At 40.2% G+C, this 21,276-nt stretch overlaps 1 protein-coding gene across 1 annotated transcript; it reads left to right on the forward strand.

The window, feature by feature from the left end:
* The first annotated feature begins 1,846 nt into the window (after positions 1-1,846).
* Positions 1,847-19,330, forward strand: kdm5ba (lysine demethylase 5Ba). Its single transcript, XM_008409990.3, has 27 exons — positions 1,847-2,167; positions 5,927-6,004; positions 6,195-6,317; positions 6,477-6,647; positions 7,287-7,412; positions 7,955-8,048; positions 8,138-8,244; positions 8,340-8,498; positions 8,599-8,718; positions 9,512-9,670; positions 9,957-10,138; positions 10,625-10,787; positions 10,930-11,049; positions 11,317-11,511; positions 11,687-11,868; positions 12,088-12,212; positions 12,309-12,459; positions 13,380-13,500; positions 13,668-14,023; positions 14,826-14,964; positions 15,046-15,225; positions 15,325-15,483; positions 16,344-16,763; positions 17,402-17,489; positions 17,577-17,755; positions 17,872-18,132; positions 18,216-19,330. Exons 1-27 carry the CDS (start codon positions 2,015-2,017, stop codon positions 18,351-18,353), a joined length of 4,449 nt encoding a protein of 1,482 aa, XP_008408212.1. The 5' UTR covers positions 1,847-2,014; the 3' UTR covers positions 18,354-19,330.
* Positions 19,331-21,276: the final 1,946 nt, after the last annotated feature.

A 21,276-nucleotide genomic window follows, 5' to 3' on the forward strand; every position in this document is an offset into this window, starting at 1 on the left:
ATACCATAATTCCCAGCGTTGCACACCTCTGCCAATGCTTGTCTGATGTAAACATGGCAAAGACACTTGTAGCGTACAACTGAGAGACGAAAACTGATAATGCAAAGATGGAGACAGGAATTTTAAATGTAAAAAAATCAAAGTTAAATTAAAGCAACTGTGCAAATGTTTTAACAGAACATGACAGTAAAAAAACAGGAAAATATTAATCCATTGTTGTTGTTTTTTAAATAATGGCAGAAAACATGTTTTAAAGCACTTTTAGTGAAAAGGAGATCTACACATTTACACATGCTCCATCGGTTTTTGCTAAAACAGCCAAGGCCACCTGCAAATTACAGCTACTTTCTAAAATCCACGACCAGGAAGTTCAAGTGAAACAGAGAACAGGGACATTCAAATGAGCCTTTTCTGAAGTGTGAAGCAAAAGCAACTCTGGACTGTTTTTAGCAGCAGTCTTAGCAGATCGAGTTTCTGAAGATCTATTTAAAAAATGTAATTAGAATTTGTCTTTTAAAGTAAAAAGTCACATCTTAAATGAGGCCAAAAGACAGAAAAGTGACTTGCTACAGCACATCAGGCCAGTTCTAAGGTCTTTAAAATGACTCAGAGAATAAATTTTAAAATACTATTGTTAGTTTATAAATCACTCAATGGCTTAGCATCAAAATACAGTAAAGATCTTTTGTCAAGTCAAACTTCCACACTCAGGTCTTCTGGTTCAAGTCTCTGCATCTCCAGTCAAAGACTGAAAAGCAGCATTCAGTTTTTATGCTCCGCTAATCTAAAGTAAGTCATTTTAGTGTATAGTACACATTTTCTTTACAATCCTACATTACATCTGAGCAATACACTCTTGTGTTTATGTGTTCTTGTGATATAAATATAAACGTCCCACACATCTGAGAAATTAAAGAAGCAGCATGTTTGATACATGGATAGTTGTCAGAAATGATAGCCTGGACAATTAAAAACATAAAATCAGCTTGTTATATTTATGTTGCTCCATAAAGACAAGAATAGAAAAAAGGTGATATTCTGTCAAAACACACACCTGAAAAAGAGTATGAATCAAAAATAATAAATGTTACAAGATAATATTTTGATGTTTATGTTTTGCATCTTTTTCAGCAGCTTTTCAGTTCCAAATAAAAGCAAACTAAAACAAATTTAACTGATTTGGACTAACAGATTTAACTAAATCTAAGAATTATAGTATTTCGATTTATTTTTAGTAGTTGTTGGCATCTTTGGGAACAAATGTTTACTATAAAAGTATAAACAATTGGTCCCTGGACATATGACTGCTCCCTGCCAATGAATGGGCTTCTTTGGACCATTTAAAAACATAGTCCCGGTCAGCGCGGAGTGATCTGGTAGGTGTGTTCGAATAGCAAACACAGAGTACAGTCTGATAAATCTATTCATTCAGCGCAACCGGGCGGCCTATGGAGCTGTAAGCTCATCTCATCGGTTTATTTGTGAAGCTACTGAATGCTGTGCACCGCCGTGCCAGAAAAATGAACGAATCAAACACGGCCATAATTTTTTGACATGAACACGGAACCGATAAGGAATTAAACCTCATCAATGTGTTAGTAGTCAAAACAATTTCCCCTACTGTTTTAGTTTTTAACTGTTTCAAGTCAGACTGGGATTATCTCTGTGTGGTTTCTCAGCCATTTATATTCTGTGATATAAACTGATTGTAATTCAGATAAACTACAAAAATAGTCCATTCAAATAAAAGATAAACGCACAAACAGTCTGTTTAGTCGATAAAAAGCCGTGATGTATGTTCTTTTGTGAGATACGTCCGTACTCTTGGGTGTCTACCTCTCGTAGCGGAAGCGCACTGCTCACCAGCTCGTGTCCAACTGGATAATACGTCTTTGAGTTCAATGAGTAGAGAGTGGACATGAATTGAAAGACAGAAATTCAAAGCGAATACAACCGGTGTGAGCAAGCCGTTTCCCCACATATTTTCATCCGGAGCCTTATCAAAGATGCAACAATGACTCAACCGCAGCTGAACGAGTTTATTCCTCCCCCGGAGTGCCCTGTTTTTGAGCCCAGCTGGGAGGAATTCGCCGACCCTTTTGCGTACATCAACAAAATACGACCAATTGCGGAGAAAACTGGCATCTGCAAAATCCGACCACCACCGGTGATTATCTTTCTTCTCTTTCATTTATTCCGAATTGTTAGAGTTTGTTGCGTGCTGCCGTGGTCGCGGCTGTTGGGGGGGGGGGGGTAATTTTAGCAGACAAAGTTGTGTTTTTAGACGGCTTTCAACATGGCGGATTGCGGCTCCGTTGTAAGCTAGCCCGAGCTGGAGTTGCTGGCACCAACGGTCAGCAGCTTTTTCAGACGGGAGGAAATCTGTGTCTCCATCCAAATTAACCCCCCCCCCCAAAAGAAAATTGACCTTCCTTTAATGATGCACTCTGTGAAAAATGCGACAGATTTTAAAACGATAATAGAAACGTTGAAGTTTGCCAGTAAGCAAATATAATGTAAATTGTTTACATTTGCGCAGAATCAAGTGCTTCCTGGAGTCGGGGGCCCCCCAGAGAAAGAGAGAGAAAAAAAGGGAAGGGCAAAAGAAGAGTCTAAAAATTTTGAACTGTTTATTTGACTATTAACGTATTTCAATGTAAAACTGAAGTTTAGTGGGCTGGATTTGACAGATTTAGCCAGCATGAAGCGAGAGTTGGGCCTGTTTAAAGCTGCAGTTGTCTGACATTAACGTACGTGCTCGGTGACCAACTGTTTATGGAGTGAAAAGAGTCTCTCAAACTGGACACTTAATGGACACTTATTGTTTATTTGCTTGCCTTTTTGTGTGGCATCTCTTCACCCGATGTGCGATGATCGATGTTGTTAAATGTTTAGGGCACAAAGACTTAACCTTTTTTTTTTTCTTTTTTTTTTTTAATTCTCGCAAACTGACTATTTTTAGAGCTCGGGATAAATGGCTGGGTTTTATACCATATTCCACACCACTGACATTTCATAGCTGACAAACATTTCCAATTTCAAAAAATAATAATTTATCCATATATTAAAAGGATTGGCAAAACAAATTAATCTCAATTTGACCCCCTTTTTTTAAATATATATATATAACAAATTGCAGAGACCTTCTTGAAGGGTGTGCCCAAACAGTAACTTGCATTAGATAAAACGCAGATTCTGCCCAAACAAATTATCTCTGCATGACTGCTGTGTGTCTCTGGCTTGTATTCCCCTTTGTCATTATTATGCCCTGGATGAAAGGGGTTTTGTGGGGCCTGTGTATTTTCACATAACGTGGCAGTGGTGTCCTGCAGAAATTTGGAAGCAGTAAAAGGCCCACTTTGCACGGTCTAACCAGACAGCCAGGGCTACAAGGAACTGAATTGTTATCAAAACCCGGTGGGTGGGGTGACTGCTTTTCAGTGTTTGCTCATCCAATGGTAGAAAAAAAAAAAAAGCCCAGCTCATGTAAACAAAGGCCACTGAGAGAAGGTTTGAACAAAGATTGACTGCTGATGGCTAGCTCATCAGCAGAAGAAGTGAATTAAGATTAACTAATGCAATTTTTAATTTAGTTTTTATTTGCACATGTGCACTTGGATCTGTCACAGTACAGTGTTTATTTAAAATAAACACATAAGAACTCGATGATCATGTTGCAAATAGACGAGTAACTAATCTACAATTTCCATTGAAGAGTATGTTTAACTCTTGAAAGTATCTTCCAGGTATCTAGTCGCTTGTTTGAGCTTTTAATAAAGTCGTTTTGTTTCTGAAAGGAGAGTTTAACGCTGTTTGACGCCTCTATATATAGTAGTCTGTGTTTAGAGCTTTCCTCAGGCAACCTCTTTGCTCCATTTTATTTCCGTTTTTCTTTTTTTTTTTTTCCCCTCTCTTCAAAAAAAAAAAGTTTTTGAAGCGGAAGTAAACATTTCACCACAACCTGTTTCTGATCAGAGATTTCTGGGTGCAGAGTATGTGGTAAGAATTTCCTCCAGGGTTCTGTGCAGGTTAGAAATGTTTTTAAGCCTGCTTTGTGTTATTTTGTAGACGTATAGTAAACAGTGTTTTTTTATTTTTATCTTTTTGTCTATTTTACATGGAATATTTTTAGGAATGAGGAGTTATCCTAGTGTCATCTTGGAAGAACAATATCACAATGAGAGTTGTTAAAAATGACTCTTAAAAACTGAAAATGAAAGCATTTTAAAAGCTGTTTCTAAAAATGCTGTTTCTGAACCAAGTTGAGCTGTTTGGGACTTAATCAGTGTGCTTTTGTTGGTCACTAACCCTGGACAGAAACAATTCCTGGATTTTAATTAATATAGGCAAAACAGGAGTAGGAGTGGTCAAACTACACCCGTTAAGTGCAATGAATAACTTTCCAAACATCGCTTTATTATTGACAAAGAAATGTGTACATAAAATAACTGGTTTCTTGAACAATAACGGGTTTCTTTTAGCTTCCATCACTGTGTTAACATACTACAGTAGAAGAACTTCAGGTCATGACTTTAAATCATCCATATATGAAAGAAAAAGCATTGTGGTGGCTTCCGCTTCTGTTTAGTTTGTCTAAGAATATATTTAAACTGGGCTAAAGGTTACTAAAGAACCCCATGGCACGCCTTCAATAGCGTCCTTTGTCTGAAATCAAGACATTTCATCCTTTTTTTTGCTAGTTTTATTCATTCTAATACAGTCCTTCCAGCAAAACCTGGAATATTTCAATGTTTACTATAATCATGCTCTTAGTGAGAGAGGCCCAGCTTCCCTTCACACTCCAGGACAAATTTTCACCAGTCGTTTTATACTCGTTTGCAAATCCTCTCAGTCGTACAAGGAAGTGTGCCATAACACTTTTAACAACGCACAGCTGAAATTCATTTGCTGATTGTTGGACCACAACTCTGTTCTCGAGACTTGTAGGAAATATTTGGTGTGTGAGAGAAATGCTGCTTAAGAGTTTGATAATAAGAATCACAATGTTTAGACTGGTAGCAGCGACCAATACGCTTCAGCATCTGCCTCCCTGTGGCTCTTATCTGTTTTGGTTTGCAGGAATTCATTTGTCATGCAAAGTAATCAGTCATTTTAATAAAGCGGTTATTTTAATTAGCATTTCTGCTGCTTATTTAATTATTAAAAAGTATCGCATGAACTTATTGTATACTTAGTTGGTTAATGCTGAGCCCAAAAGTAGCAGGAGGGCAATAAAAAGAGGTTGTAGACACCCAGCTTTTGAAAACTGCATCCACGTTTTTGCACTTTTTCCAGGTTCAGTGAATCTGTTCACACTGATAGGCAACAGTAATGATTATGTATGTGTTGAGCATGTGTTGACTTTCAACATTCTGCTTTTTAATATTTCAAAAATATAAATGCCGTTATACTGGAATGTCACCAGACATTGACACATTATACATTTATGTTCCCTGATAATGTCATTCCAGCAATAATAACAAAACAAAGAAATGCTGTCATTTCTTTGTTTGTATATTTATTAAATATTGTCCCCTGAGAGGTCAGTGTACATGTTGTTTTATTAAAAGATTATAGGGATTCCAGTTTTGGCTGAAGATGTTTTCTTTTTTTGGTTCCGTTTCAACAGTTTGGGTTCATTTTGGGGGATTGGGGGTTGAGAGCTGGACTGAGAATTTGTTCAACATTCCAGTCACAGGACCCAAACAATGGTCCATTGCAATTTCTCAAACAAAATAATGTCTTATCGCAAAACCTTCGGCACAGATTAACCAAAGTGACAGGGAATTTGCGATTCTTTGGGCACGGTTTCCTAAACACAAACTTTTTTTTTTTTTCTTTCTCCTGTACCTGGTATGTTCAGGCAACAATTTCTCTGTAGCCACAAAAACCAACCTTTATTGTTATGTTTTTTTCTTTCCTGCAGGAATGGCAGCCACCTTTTGCTTGTGATGTTGACAGACTAAAGTTCACGCCACGAATACAAAGGCTTAATGAGTTGGAGGTATTTTTATTTGTTGCATTTAAGTACTTGTGTATAAAAGTTGAGCATAAAACCATCTTTTTGATTAATTCCTCACTATGTTCATGCTTCTCTCGCCCAGTGAGAATGAATAGCTTAGTTTCTCTAAGACGGCCTGTTTTTGTTTTGGTATGCACGGCTTTATTCAGTGATTTATTTGTTTTTCCTCTAGGCTCAGACTAGAGTCAAACTCAACTTCCTGGATCAAATTGCTAAATTCTGGGAGCTCCAAGGATGCACTCTGAAAATTCCTCATGTCGAAAGAAAGATTTTAGATCTGTACCAACTCAATAAGGTGAGTTAGATGATGACAAATGTAAGTGCAGCTGTGCACAGAAGACATCGCTGAATTATTTGAGTTCTAATTTTTTACACTTTTGTTCAAATGTTTACCAATTTGCCCTCTCATAATAACAGTCCTCTTTCAAACATTTTCACTTGCTTTTTGTTTAAGTTGGTAAATGAAGAGGGAGGCTTTGACGCGGTTTGCAGAGAACGCCGCTGGACTAAGATATCAGTCAAGATGGGATTCGCTCCTGGCAAGGCCATCGGCTCTCATCTGCGGGCGCATTATGAGCGGGTCCTCTACCCATATAACCTGTTCCAGATTGGATCCAATCTGCCTGTACGTTCCATCACCTGTTTCCTATTCGCTGCACCAGTCATCACTCTTATTGCTTACAGCTGTGTAGAAGTTTATTGGACTATTCTATAAGCCCTTACAACTCACTTTTAAGCTCCATGATGTGATGTTATGAAGTCAAAGTGGACTACTAAACTGTTTTTTTTTTTCTTTTTGTAAAATAAATGTAATAATCTTTCATAGATAACTCTTGGATTTGTTTTAGTTTCTTTTATTTGGAACTGAAAAGCTGCTGAAAAAGATGCAAAACATAAACATCAAAATATTATCTTGTAACATTTATTATTTTTGATTCATACTTTTTTTTTTCAGGTGTGTGTTTGACAGAATATCACCTTTTTTCTATTCTTGTTTTTATGGAGCAACACAAATGTAACAAGCTGATTTTATGTTTTTAATTGTCCAGGCTATCATTTCTGATAACTATCTGTTTGTCAAACATGCTGCTTCTTTATACTTCATACAGCAGGGAAATGTTCTGCTCAATTTATGCACTGCAAAGGAAACTTTACCTGTTTTGAAGCCATTACCTTTTAAAACTTTGATATATTTCAACACAGGTGACCTTTAAGGTATTGTTATATTATATTTTGACACCAAATTGTCCTGTTGGTCCTTTAGAAGGCCACCTTGACCAACGACACTAAAGACAAGGAGTACACGCCACATGACCTGCCACAGCGCCAGTCTGTGCAGCCCCAAGAGACCTGCAGCATCGCTCGCCGGGCTAAACGAATGCGATCTGAAGTAAGTCTGTCGGATTTGTTTTCTTGTCAGTTCTCCTGCGACTTAAATGTACAAGTTAGTTTCACTATTGCCGATTGACGGCAATAGTGCACAGCTGGTGAAAGCATAAGCACCCAACATATTTGTAAATGAAGGTTTTTATTGCCTCACTCACAGCGATCATCTTGGATTTTTCCAACCAGCCTCTGGATCCGTCTGACTGACAGTGTCCTGCAGTGGAGGCTATTAAAAAAAGAAATAAATATGTGACCCTTGAAGGATTAATCAGGGGGAAAAAAACTTGTTTATTTTCTAATGTTGTCATATGAATAATCCAAAACCCTGAAGATGAAATTGGAAATGTTTAAATGCTTTTTTTTATTCTGTTTTACCTGTATCCATTTAACTTAAATTGTAGCTTCTTTTGACCACAGCATGAGATACTTACACCACAAACAAGCTGGCGACCCAGTTTTAAAAGTAGTTGACCTGTTCAGTGGTTTTGCTTGTCTTACTGGTCAAACTCTCTCTGTTTCTGTCCGTTTCTTCCTTTATGACTGCAGCGGCTCTCTTTCAAAAAGGAACCTGGTGAAATTTGTGAGAATCGCCCCAATCTGAGGAGGAGAATGGGAACCTATGTTGGCAAACCAGAACCTGGTAGGAGTAATAAATGGAAAAATGAAATGTCTGGTTCTGTTTTTAGAGACTCCTAAAGTGTCTGTTGGATGTCCATCCTTGTCTTTCAGTGAGAATGGCAGTCACTGAAATAAAACAGGAGCCAACCGAACATGCGGACCCAACAGAACACGAAGAAACCGATTTAAATAAAATAAACAAACCTCCACAAAATAAAGTAAATGGTTTATGCTTTCAACTGAGGCAGAACTGTTTTAGTCTTGTTTTTGCTGCTTGGAAGTTACAAGTCCGTCGTCGTTTGTCTCTCCGTAGGTGGACCAGTACATGTGCCTGATATGTGGTAGTGGGAGTTCAGAGGACCGCTTGTTGTTGTGCGACGGCTGCGACGACAGCTACCACATCTTTTGTCTCATCCCGCCCCTTCACGACGTCCCTAAAGGTGACTGGAGGTGCCCCAAGTGCCTGGCTCAGGTGAGCTGCTGGTGTCTGCTCCTAACTGGGATTCTACAACCAAACTCCCGGGAGGCCTGATTACGTTGAGCATCTGTTGTTGTTTCCATCTGTTTTGCAGGAATGTGGTAAACCTCCTGTAGCATTTGGGTTTGAGCAAGCCAGCAGGAGCTACACCCTCCAAGCTTTTGGGGACATGGCTGACTCGTTCAAGTCTGATTACTTCAACATGCCAGTTCATGTAAGCTTACATCACTGTGTGTACTTGCAGTTTATCTTGTAAAGGATCCTGGGCTTTGTGTTGCTCTCTTCCCTAATATTGTTGTTTTGGCGGCTTAATTTGCAGTAATTATGAGGATGGGAGTTATTTAGATTTTTAAGGAGGAATTGGTGAAGTGGACAGGTAATTATAACCATCATAAAATCAGTTCAACTGGTTTTAGCATGGGCCTGAAAAGGTTTTCAGTGATTTCAGTTTTGGTCCAGCAGAACAGGGCAGCTTTGTAAATGAACACGTTGATGGATAAATCTCTAAAATTAATTGGACCTTGTCTAAAAACTGCAGCTGGGGCTCTGGTTACGAGCGACTTATCTGTTTTTAAAATACTTTACATCACAGTTCATAAACTCAAACAGTTAAGTGCACCAAGGTTGTTAACATAATTTGGTAAAATAGTACAATAAGATACAAAGATTTCATGTGTGCTACATGAAAATGTTCTGTCCAATTTCAAGTTGTTGGTCAAATACATTCTTTCCCATCTCACAGGAACCAATTTTAGCGTTTGTTACTGATGATATGAGTAAATCTAAACAAAGGCACTGATGGCATGCCTTTAAAATGGTTTGTGTGTGATCGGGGGCTTATACCTGTTATACACAGATTAGTGGTGAAGAGTCTGGTTCACGCCTAAAAGAGGGCAGACAACAAAAGAGATGACATAATGGACTAATTCGGATTTTTTAAAAATCTGATTCAGTTGTTTTGGTTCAGAATCAGCAGGTATGCGGCAATAATGTGTTTTCATTTTCAGATGGTTCCTACTGAGCTGGTGGAGAAGGAGTTTTGGCGACTTGTCAGCACCATTGAGGAAGACGTCACTGTGGAGTACGGAGCAGACATCGCCTCCAAGGAGTTTGGGAGTGGTTTTCCCGTGAGAAACAGCCATTTTGAAGTCTCTCCGGAGGACGAGGTATTGTTTGTCTCTCAGGATAGTACACTTCTCTACTGTTGGAGCGAGGTGTTATTTTTCCTTTCTCATTAGTAAACGATCACATTGAGCCACTTTTGTTTGGAAATATGATTTCTACAAAAACGAAAAGGTTAACTTCTTGATGGCTGCAAAGAAAGGAAAGGGGAAAAAAAAAAAAAGAGCTCATACTTTGTGATATTGATGCGGGTTAGGGAGGAGTTATTTTCTTGGCTCGATCTGAGTGTGTAGTGGAGGCGGAGTGCTGAGACCTGTGTCTGTCCCACAGCATTACCTGACCAGCGGCTGGAACCTGAACAACATGCCGGTGCTGGACGCCTCGGTGCTGACTCACATTACAGCCGACATCTGTGGGATGAAGGTTCCCTGGCTTTACGTGGGGATGTGCTTCTCTTCTTTCTGCTGGCACATTGAGGATCACTGGAGCTACTCCATAAACTACCTTCACTGGTAAAGAACCCTCTGCTGCCTTGCTACAACATTGTATTCACCTTACACTGGGAACGGTTGTTGTTTTGTGGCTGACTTTGCAGGTTCAGATGCGTGAGATGTGTTTATGGCTCACCTTAGTTTGTTTTTTGCTGATGCAGATTTTAACAAATTACAATCTCCTTTAGAGAACTGCAATTTACAATATTCTAAATGTATCTCCCTAGATTCAAAAGCCCTTTAAAGGACGCAACCCAGCAACTTTGGTGTATCACCTTCAGCCTTTCTGCTACGTTGTTACATTGCATCCATACTGAAAACGGATGACTGTATTTCTTTTCTGACCTGGCAGCTTGGCTGAAAAGTAGCCAGTTTTTTCTGTGCACGTTCCATCTTCATAAAATGTTTCAACAATACGTTAATTAATGTAAAATGATCTGGTATAGATGGATAAACTTAAATGAAAGTCTTCGTTCTTTCTAATGAAGTTGTTTGTCTTGTGTGAAGGGGTGAGCCAAAAACGTGGTACGGAGCTCCTGGTTATGCTGCAGAGCACCTGGAGTCCGTCATGAAGAAACTGGCTCCGGAGCTGTTTGAGTCTCAGCCTGACCTGCTCCATCAGCTCGTGACCATCATGAATCCCAACACGCTGATGAACAACGGCGTCCCGGTAATCTGCTCAGCTTTAACGCTCATTTAGTGCCGCTCATTAAAGAACGCAAAACTGGCATAAATTATCAATCATAATTGCATTTTTTTTTTTATTCACAATGTAGCATGAAATAAATCTACATTTTTCTGGCTGTGTGTAGATCTACCGCACCAACCAGTGTGCAGGCGAGTTCGTGATCACTTTCCCCAGAGCTTATCACAGCGGATTCAATCAGGGCTTCAACTTTGCTGAAGCTGTCAACTTCTGCACCATGGACTGGGTGAGGAGTCCTGCTTGTACAGCAAAAGATTATATCTGCATATGAGTCGACTGGTATAATCCCTTTGAACCAGTTCTTAAGGAATAGGTTCTTTAATTTAACGTAAATGTGATTTTTGTTCTTTTGGAGACATCTAACGTGAACAGATTTTTTTCTTTTATTTATTTATTTTTTTTGTCAAAACGCGTTGGGGATATACAACCAGTCTCATGCACTGATGCTGGTTTTCATTCTTTCAACTGATCTCGCTTTCGTGTTTTCTGGCAGATGCCCATTGGCCGTAACTGCGTGGACCATTACCGTCAGCTGAGCAGATACTGTGTCTTCTCCCACGACGAGATGATTTGCAACATGGCCTTCAAAGCAGACACGATGGATGTGGAGCTGGCGTCGGCACTGCTGGAGGACATGACCACCATGATCCAGGAGGAGAGGAAGCTACGAGAAAAGATCGACAAAATGGTGAGAAGCGTAACGCTTCGGGGTTTAATTTACTTTAAAGACAGGAGGATGAACAAAACTTGGTTTGAAGGCGATGTTCAAACCAACTTGTAGGAAACCTGCATTGTGTGCACCGATGCTGCGTTTGGCTTCATTTTCTCCTCCGTGGCTCTGATGTCTGGATGTTTGTCTCCAGGGCGTGGTGCAGTCTCGACAAGTTGATTACGAGCTGCTCCCAGATGAGGGGCGGCAGTGCTGCAAGTGTCGGACCACCTGCTACTTGTCTGGCATCGTTTGCTCCTGCAGTCCTGACAAGATGGCTTGTTTGTACCACGCCCAACACCTCTGCTCCTGTCCCCATAGCAACCTCACACTCCAGTGAGTCTCCAGTAACCAAAACAACTGAAGAAAAGTCACCTGTGAATTTTACTGTCATGTCGTTTATTGAGATTTTTGATTTCATTCAGAAATCTTGGGTAAAAGTAAACAAGTTCTTTTAAAATGTACCCTAACATTTGCTGAGTTTTATTAAATAATGGCTCTGGAGACGTTTGTTAAATCAAAAATAATTACAGCTCGTGTCATCTTTTCCAACAGTTTTAAGTTTACCCTCGACAAATTATATCCGCTGATGGAGTCAGTGAAGCTGCGGTCGGAGTCCTACAAGGAGTGGCTCTCTGCTGTTGAAGACATTGTGGAGAACAAAGGAGCCAAGAAAAAAGGTGCCACATAACCTTCATGAAACGTCACTCTGAGACGTTTTAACAATTGGTTTTGCTCTTCGTGTTTCCTGAGACACAATTCTGCTTTCTGCTCAGGTTTGGAGGAACTTCACAGCTTAGTGGAGCAAGCTGAAACCAAGGCTTTCCCTAAAATTAGCCTCCTGGATCAGCTGCGCACCGTCGCCTCCGAGGCTGATAAAGTTGCTGTGATGGCACAGCAGCTTCTCAACGGGAAGAGGCAGACGAGGTACTAAAAATAAGCTTGAGGTGCGGCTGGACCGATCCAGCTGCATTCCTGCTAAACCATAAGGAGGGAAATATTCTGTTTTGTAGTCAATCAAACTAGGTATTAATCAGGCTTTTTTCACTGAAGTGGGCAGGGTTTTATTTGTTATAAATGATGTGTTGGTAGTAGAGATGTAGGAGTATTTAAACCAGGAAACACCCAGAACAGCAGGAGATGTAAACATCAGTGGTACTGGAGGAAAATGGGCTCACATCCAGACGGCTGCCTGTTGCAGCCAATCGGATTAAAGTCCTTACTTCCTATAAAACAAAAGTTGGAGGAATCCCAGTGATGAGAGAGGTTTTCCCAACAGCTGTGTGTGCTGCATTCAGGTACTGCTGGATTATCAAAGTATCAAAACAACGCCAAAGTTGTGGGGGTTTTTTTATTTTTCAAAAATAGATTATGCAAATTTTGACTATCAGGCATTGGCTCTACCTACTTGTACGAATCCAATCAAATCTCCAGTCAATTACGTGTTTTTTACTACTTTTTTTTATGTTTTATAAAGTAAAAACTTAATAATTTCTGAAATTACATATTTGTTGTTTCCACCTAACCAAAGTAAAAGAAATATTTTGTATTTCTTTATATTTTTTTTCTTTATATTTTTGTTTATTTTTATCTATTGAAGCACACTGAAAACGTACTGAACCATGACTTTTTAAAACCCGAATATTTACCACACTTGATTTTAATAGGCTGTATTTGCCAACCTGTTCAGGTATTTAGAAATTAAACCAGCATTGCTTCTGTTCTGGCCTTTTATAACAAAAGAGCGAAGCTGGTTTAGAATAACAACCTAATCTTTCTGCCACAGATCCATAGGACGTGGCTCATTTTCTTTACTGTCGTGTTGAATGTTTTTCATTGTGTATCAGGTATCGTTCTGGAGGAGGAAAGTCCCAAAACCAGAACGAGTTGACTGTGGAAGAGCTGAGGTCCTTCGTCCAACAGCTGGACAACCTGCCATGCAACATCCGACAGGCTCCTTTACTAAAAGTAAACATTTTAATCAATATTCATAGAAAAGTTGTGTGTTTGTACCAACTCCCCCCCCCCAAATGCATTCTTCTTTGCTCTTACAGATGCAAAGAGGCTTATATATTTCATTGCGCTGCAAAAACAAAGATAATGTGAAACGACCTAACCCTTGTTGTGACCTCCAGGACCTGCTGACCCGGGTGGACGACTTCCAGCAGCGCAGCAACCGTCTGCTGTCTGACGAGGCGCCCAGCCCCCAGGAGCTGCAGGAGCTGCTGGATGTGAGTCTGGGCCTGGACGTGGAGCTGCCGCAGCTGCCGCTGCTGAGGGAGCGGCTGGAACAGGCGCGCTGGCTGGAGGCGGTCCAGCAAGCCAGCAGCCGGCCCGACAGCCTATGTCTGGACACCATGAGGAGGCTGATAGACCAGGGAGTGGGCCTGGCCCCCCACAGCTCTGTGGAGAGAGCCATGGCTCGCCTGCAGGAGCTGCTGACCGTGTCGGAGCAGTGGGAAGAGCGGGTGCTCGGCCTCATGGACGCCAGGTAGGAACGTTTCGTTGTCAGGGTGCTTGAAATCCTTCAATGCTTGAATTTCACTTGGATGATTTTTCAAGGTTCTGAAAGTGCTCAATTTCGCTATAAAGTCCTTGGAAGTGCTTAATATTCTATCTGTACAGCTTTGCAATAAAGTTGTAATAAACCTTTAGGAAAAAGGAGTCTTTACAGGAAGTCAATTTATTATTCGTATTGTGCTGAAGCATTTTGTTTGAGCTGGACGCTCATTTACCTCGACACTAACCAATTTGTTTAATGTAATGAGTATTTATTGTACCTCATGACTCAATCTTTGAATTGGGGGATTTGTTTTTTGTTTGTGTGTTTTTGTTCTCAGATCAGTCAGATGTAGAGTGAGAGAGACTTTTCAAAACATAACATTTCATTAGTTGACCTTTTCCCTGCTGTAGAATATTATCACAAGGTATTAATCACTGTAATAAATATCATATAATAGTAAATTGAAACTATCTTCTTTTTTTTTTAGTTGATTTGTACTTTTTTTCTCTCCAAAATATGGTGCTGAAAAAGCTGTACAACTTGCCTTGAAAATGATTGAAAAGATCTTGAATTTTACTGTGGGAAAAGTGTGCAAACCCTGTACTTTGTTGTTTTTTTTAATTGAGTTTAAATTTGCTTCTCTACACCTAAAACTTTAAGGTCTCTAGCTGCTTTAAATAAGCAGATTTATGAGACTCATATGCCTCATCTTGTATTAATGTAGCACAGAATTACAAGGGAATGTGATATTAAAACTCTCAGCCAACGACTGTCTCCTTTCTCTTCGTAGGCCGTATCCCAGCATTGAGACGCTCGATGATGCTTTACAGGAAGTGGAGAACATCCCTGCTTATCTGCCCAACTGTCTGCAGCTGAAGGATGTCGTTGCTAAAGCCAAGAAGTGGCTTAACGAAGCAGAAATGCTCCAGGTAAAACACTATTTTACCGTACACCTCAAACGGGTGAGTGAGTTTGGACATTAAAATAAAAATGTTTTTCTTGTTTTTAAGATGGGGGGACGGATCCCCGTGCTGGACAGCCTCTCTGAGCTGGTTCTCAGAGCGGACGGCATCCCGGTGAGGCTCGACCTGCTGGGCCGACTGGAGGCTCTGATCAGCGACGTGCAGAGCTGGAAGGAGAGCGCAGCGAAAACATTCCTACTGAAAAACTCTCCCCTGTCGCTCCTCGAGGTTAAGAGATTTTGGAGTGCGATTCTGTACAAGCCTGCTTCCCACTCGTAGTTAAAAATAATTAAGATGTTTTTGGGGGGTTTTTTTTCGTGTTTTCAGGTCCTCTGCCCAAGATGTGACGTCGGTTCTGGGCATCAGAAGTGCAGATCTAAAAAAGTAAAAGAAGCTCTGCAGCTCAATAAAAAAGCTTCCCTAAAACTGGAGTCGGTGTGCGACGTGGAGAGAGCTCTGTCTGAGAGCAAAGACTCTCCGTCTGCTGTGAGTACCACGAACAAGTGTTCAATCAATCATGATTAATCGATTATTGATAATCAACTAATTTCGTGACCGACTAAGCATTAACTGGAGCATACAGACTCAAAAAGATGCCATTTCCTGAAAGAGCAACACACTTACCTTAATTACAATAGTAATTGAGACAAAAAATTTAAAAATATACATTTTGCATTGAAGAGTTGAGACAAAAACCTCTGTCTGTAAATGTGTTCCACGCAGAACTCCTCGAACGGCATAGTAATAGCTCCACACTGTTAAAAAAAAATCCTATTAAGCAACTTTTGCTTTCCAATTATTAATCAGTTATTAAAAAATAATTAACAGATCAGTCCTACACTGTGCTGATGAGTGGAAAAGGCAGAGCTTTTCACGATGTTGATGTTGGAAGTACACGAATCCTTTGCTACAAATGCTAAACCGTGCACTAAAGGTTGTTGCATTTTAGGCAATAAAATGTCTCTTATTTAAAAACCAAACTGAATTATTAGTCATTTAATGCATTTCTAATGTATAAAGTCTTAAGTAGTTAAATAGTTGGTAAATTGTCAGAATAATTGATTTAATAAAATAGTCATTAGATGCTTACATTCAAGCTATAAGTGCTTGAACACAAAAAATTAACAGTTTTGTTCATTGGAAACACAACTGATTGCAATGAAACGGTGAGTCAAATATAGATTAAAAACAATATAAATGTGATGTAAAAATAAATGAAATAATTTCAGCCACAGAAGGAAGTGTGGCTGAAGTTACTTTTGACCTGTGACGACTCCAGTTGTAAATGAGTCTGCTGCTCGTTGGCAGAGTTTGTTTTAATCCGATCTTCTTTCTCTCCTCTTCAGATGAGCGCTCTGGCTGACGTGCGGCAGAGGGAGATGGAGCTGCTGCTGGCGCTCAGAGCGTCCAACGAGTCCAAACGTCTGCCTGCTGAAAACTCCTCTGCACTTACTGTCTGCCTTTGCCAAAAGGCCCCTTCAGGCGCCATGGTTCAGTGCGAGCTGTGCCGAGACATTTTTCACCGCGACTGCGTCACCACGGCAGCAGAGCTGGAGTACGGCCAGGCCTGGCTCTGCCCACTGTGCCAGCGGTCGAGGAAGCCTCCTCTGGACAAGGTTCTGCCGCTGCTGGCCTCGCTGCAGAGGATCCGGGTTCGTCTGCCAGAGGGAGACGCGCTCCGCTTCCTCATCGAAAGGACGGTGAGGTGGCAGCACAAAGTCCAGCAGGCCTGCACCGACGGCCTGTTAGAGAGAGTGCCAACCACGGTGAGTTTGAACGTCTTACAAATCTATTCAAACCTCTTGAACTTTTTTTTTTTTTTTTATCTCTCCCATGTTAAACCCACAAACTTTATTGGATTTTATTGGGATTTTAATGACAAAGTAACACAAAGCAGTGTTTCGTTTTAAAAATAAAACTCATTCATTTGTTGATGGACAGATGGAGAGAGCAAAACACAAATTGATCCTAAACGAAAACCCATCTGAGGCTACAAGAGCCCCGAGAGTTTAACATGAATACAGATGTAATGGTTTAGTCCAAAGCATGTTCAACTGGCCCAGTCAAAGTCCCGCTCTAAATCCAACTGAGAATCTATGCCAAGACTATGTTCACAGGAGAAGAATGGGTGGAAAAATGTCACCCTGTAGACGTACAGAAATGGTAGAAACATTCTGGAATGAATCCAGAATGACCGAATAGACGCGCCGAGCTTTTCAGATCTTTATAACAAATTTCGGAAACCACGTTTTTTTTTTTTTTTCTTGGATTTTAAAGTTATGAATCAAAACCCAATAAAATGCATTAAAAATGATCAAAAGATGAAAAGTTCAAGTTGGTGAATTTCTGTTGAAGCCGGTCAGGAGATCTGTTTGTCTAACGCTGCAAACAAATTGTGTTTCAGGGGCGACTCGGACCTAAAACATCTTCATATTTGACTCAGGAAATAAATGGTTCATTTCACACAAAGCATCTCTCTATTCCACTCCAAGGTTTGTGTTGTTAGCTGTCCTCTGGAGAGTGTTTTTATTTTATTTTTTAGTTTCTTTTTAATAGTAATGGCAATGCATTTATTGCAGCACTTGGTCCTGAGCTGGAGGAGCTGATGGTGGAGGGTTTCCTGCTGCAGGTCACCCTGCCTGAGACTGAACAGCTGTACAGATATCTGCTGTACAAACTGGCCCCGCCGTCCTCACACAACTCCCCCAGCAGGAACGGGGCAGAGCAGTCCGACGAGGGGAGCCCCCGACACAACAAGGTACAAATCGACCTCCGGGTTTGCTTGGGTCGCTCTGAAAACAAAGAATCATGTTCATGATGCAATGGAAAGCCAAGCTAAAATGGGCTTATAAAGCGTTTTTCAAACGTTTGTAGAACGGAGGCTCCAGTCTGAAGAAGGAAGTGAATGGACAAAGCAAAAGGACTAAACGGCGGAAGGACAGTTCAGACTCTCAGCACAGCGAGAAGGCCAAAAAGTCTCGCAAGAAGAAGCCGAAGAAGATCAAAGAAAGGAGCGAAGAGTCGAAGAGGACAAGTTCCCCCTCGCACACCTCGTCAGATCCGGCTCTTTCTGATTCGGAGGAGGACTTCTCGCTGTGTGCTGCACCCTGGTGCAGAGAGCCCGAGGGCGACGAGGTCTGTTTTAATCACCGACTTCAACTCCTTCTTTCACTTTAGTGTCTTTAGTCACATTCATCCTGGTATTGTTGTCATTTCAGGTGAACTGGGTCCAGTGTGACGGTAACTGTAACCAGTGGTTCCACCAGGTCTGTGTGGGACTGTCTGCCGAGCGCGCCGAGAAAGAGGACTATATTTGCATAAGCTGCACACAGCCCGATTACGACCGAGGCGAGTGATGACCAAACCGTGATGTTGAAGGACGAGCAGTCGTTTTTACACCAGCCGCAGCACCGAAGCGCACACGTGAACTCTGTGTCTGCTGTGGCTTCTCCTTTTTACCTTCTGGCTTGCCCTCAGTGAACATGGTGCTATTTCCTCCCCCCTCCTCCTAGAGTTACTAAAGACTTCTGTCACTGTTTTTGTCACTCGGCTGGTTTTTCAGCTAATCAACTAATCCTTTACGAAACTTTCCAAGACTGGACGCAGATGTGGTTTGAGAAAAAAACCAACGGCGCAGGGATTTCTTCTGTTTTTTTTTTGTTTTGTTTTTTTTCTTTCTCCCAACCAAAAAATGTCACTTTGACATTTCATAACTGTTTTTCTTTGACCTACATCTGAACAATGTGAAGCTTATCTTTTTCCTTGTAGAGTAAATATTATTTATCTGAGCAATAGCTGAACAGATTCAGGTTCAGTTTTCACCTGAGCTATATTTGTGTGTAGAGAAACTTTGATAAGATGCCTTCCTGATGCAAAAACCCTGAAGAATTCACCTCACAGATCCTAAAATGTCACTCAGTACAGTAGATATTTGTGCACCTCTCAAAAGAAACTGCTCTTTATCTCCTACCAGTGCAGATGTTTGCACCTGATCGTTTGCCCGTATCCCTTAATGATTCACTGGCTTAGACATGAAGTTGGGTTTCCTTTTTGCGCCGTCTGCAGGGGTAAGATGAAAGTCCTGGAAAAGACTCGAGGATGTTCACAAAGTGAGAACGAACGGCCCGACATTAAAGGAATGTACATTTAGTTTTTTTGGGTGAGTTTTCCCTTTATGGTTGAGGTTGAAAATATTGTGTTGAACTTAGATTTAACACAGACTGTGTGATTTTTTTTTTTCGCCACGGGTATATGACTTTTTCCTTGCTCCTTTGGATAAATAATATAATTCATATGTTGCAGTTTGCATTATTAAATAAAATGTTTGTTCCCATGTGGGCTCTTTGTTTCTCTCAACATGTAAAATGACTTTTTAGTCTGAATCCTGACGGTTTTGCTGTGTGGCAGAAACGGGTGACATATTCAAGAAACATTGTCAGGTTGCAGCTTGAAAGCACAAACTAATTAGAAAGTTAACTTTAAAGAACCATAAATGCCACTGTATTAAATATATAATCCATTATTCTGTAGCTGAACAGAACATAATCGTAGTATCCCTAACAATTTTTTTTATTTTTTATTTTAGCTTTATTTTTTCTGAAAATAAATCCATTGAGACTAATGAGGAAATCCTGCAAAATAAAAGTAGAGCACTGTGCAAGATGCAAACAAAGCATTATTTTCAAAGCAATGCTATTTACAGTATCAATGTGTCAAGCAATAATTGCAACTAAAGCATTTTTAAAAGTATACTTTATGATCAGGAACCTCTAATGCATGAATTTGTTTATATGGTGATATATGACATAACTATTTCTTTCTCCCATTGCCTACTAAACTGAAGGAGGGTCAATTTGGAAAATGTCAGCAAGTATGTTAGGAAAAAAAATTCTCTCCCACCATGACAAATATTTGACTTAACTGGAACCACATGCTTTGGTGAGATTAAGCTTAAATTTCCCTTTTTGGCAACAAACATTCCAGCCTGGACTTGTATACAACAAAGGATGAAGATGTGGGGAAAATCATCTCATCCCCCTTGGTTTACATGGTTCAGGTCAGAGGTCACAGGCCTGTTTCTCTTCTAAAGGCTTTAGGAACCTTGTTCGAGTGACGGCTCAAAGATCCCTTGAAATACCCGGACATTTTTGATAAACTAATCAAGATGTGTCATGGTTGTGACTGTAAACCATCTTTAAAAAAATCTGCAAAGAAGAGAATATAAGAAAGGACTTTGTAAAGGGAAATGAACAAATGGAACAAGATTAAGTGCTGTCCTGGTAAGAGGGTAGTACAAATTGAGCCTCCAGGTACTTTTTATTATCAATTATTTCTTTTAACATGGGATTTTCTTCCCAGGAATAAATGTACTGAAAGATCAGTTTTCTAAATCCCCCTATTCCTAACTACTACAGTAAGATTTATTAAAATATTTCAGATTGCCAACATATTTAACATTTCATTACATTTTTTGAGGAATTTCAAGTTAATAATGGTTAAAATAAATGTGTGTAACTGAACCCAAAGAACAACCAGTATCGGGTTGTGACATTAACTTGAGCTCACTGAGCCTGTCAGTCTGTACTCGGGGAAAAGGCTCAAACCGCATCTGTCGTCACCATAGCTATGGCCGTTCTTGTGAGAAATTCTGTTCCCCTGTGAAAATCTGTTCCCCCTGTGTCGGGTGCGCGCATTGCAGCCAGAGAAGTGGATCCGGCGGATCTGACCATATTCACGGCGCTTCGGATCGATTTCTCGGTAAAAACTACTCATATAATCATGTCAATGTTGTAACTTTCAGTTTAATCGGCAGCTATCGAAATAAAAATACATACATAAATAAACGAGGTCTTGTGTGGAGGTCTTTTTACGCTGTTTTGTGTTATTTTAAACGCGAAGTGAATCGATCTTTTTTTCAGCTTTTGTCTCGTAAGCCTGACAAATAAAAGTCAGTCAACAAACACAGATTTCCAACACGTTGTATGCATTTATAATTTTTCATTTCTGACAAAGGAGGAGGAGGGAAGCTGGCCGATACCAGGGCACAAAAATAAAGACTTCCTGAAAAGATCAGAGTATAAACTTTTTGGTAAATCCCGTTCTAATGTAAAATATGACATTACTGGATTAAGGAAATGTCTAGTATGCTATCACACATAATATTTTTTGAGAATTTGGAAACAGGTGCTTTTTATTTCTCAAAGTTATTGGAGAAGAGGAGAGAATGGATATTTCAGCTGCCTGAAATAATGTGTCCGGCCTCTCTAAAATGGAAACAAA

Source organism: Poecilia reticulata, chromosome 5 (genome assembly GCF_904066995.2).
Source record: "Poecilia reticulata chromosome 5, P_reticulata-male-v2, whole genome shotgun sequence".
Lineage (NCBI taxonomy): Eukaryota > Metazoa > Chordata > Actinopteri > Cyprinodontiformes > Poeciliidae > Poecilia > Poecilia reticulata.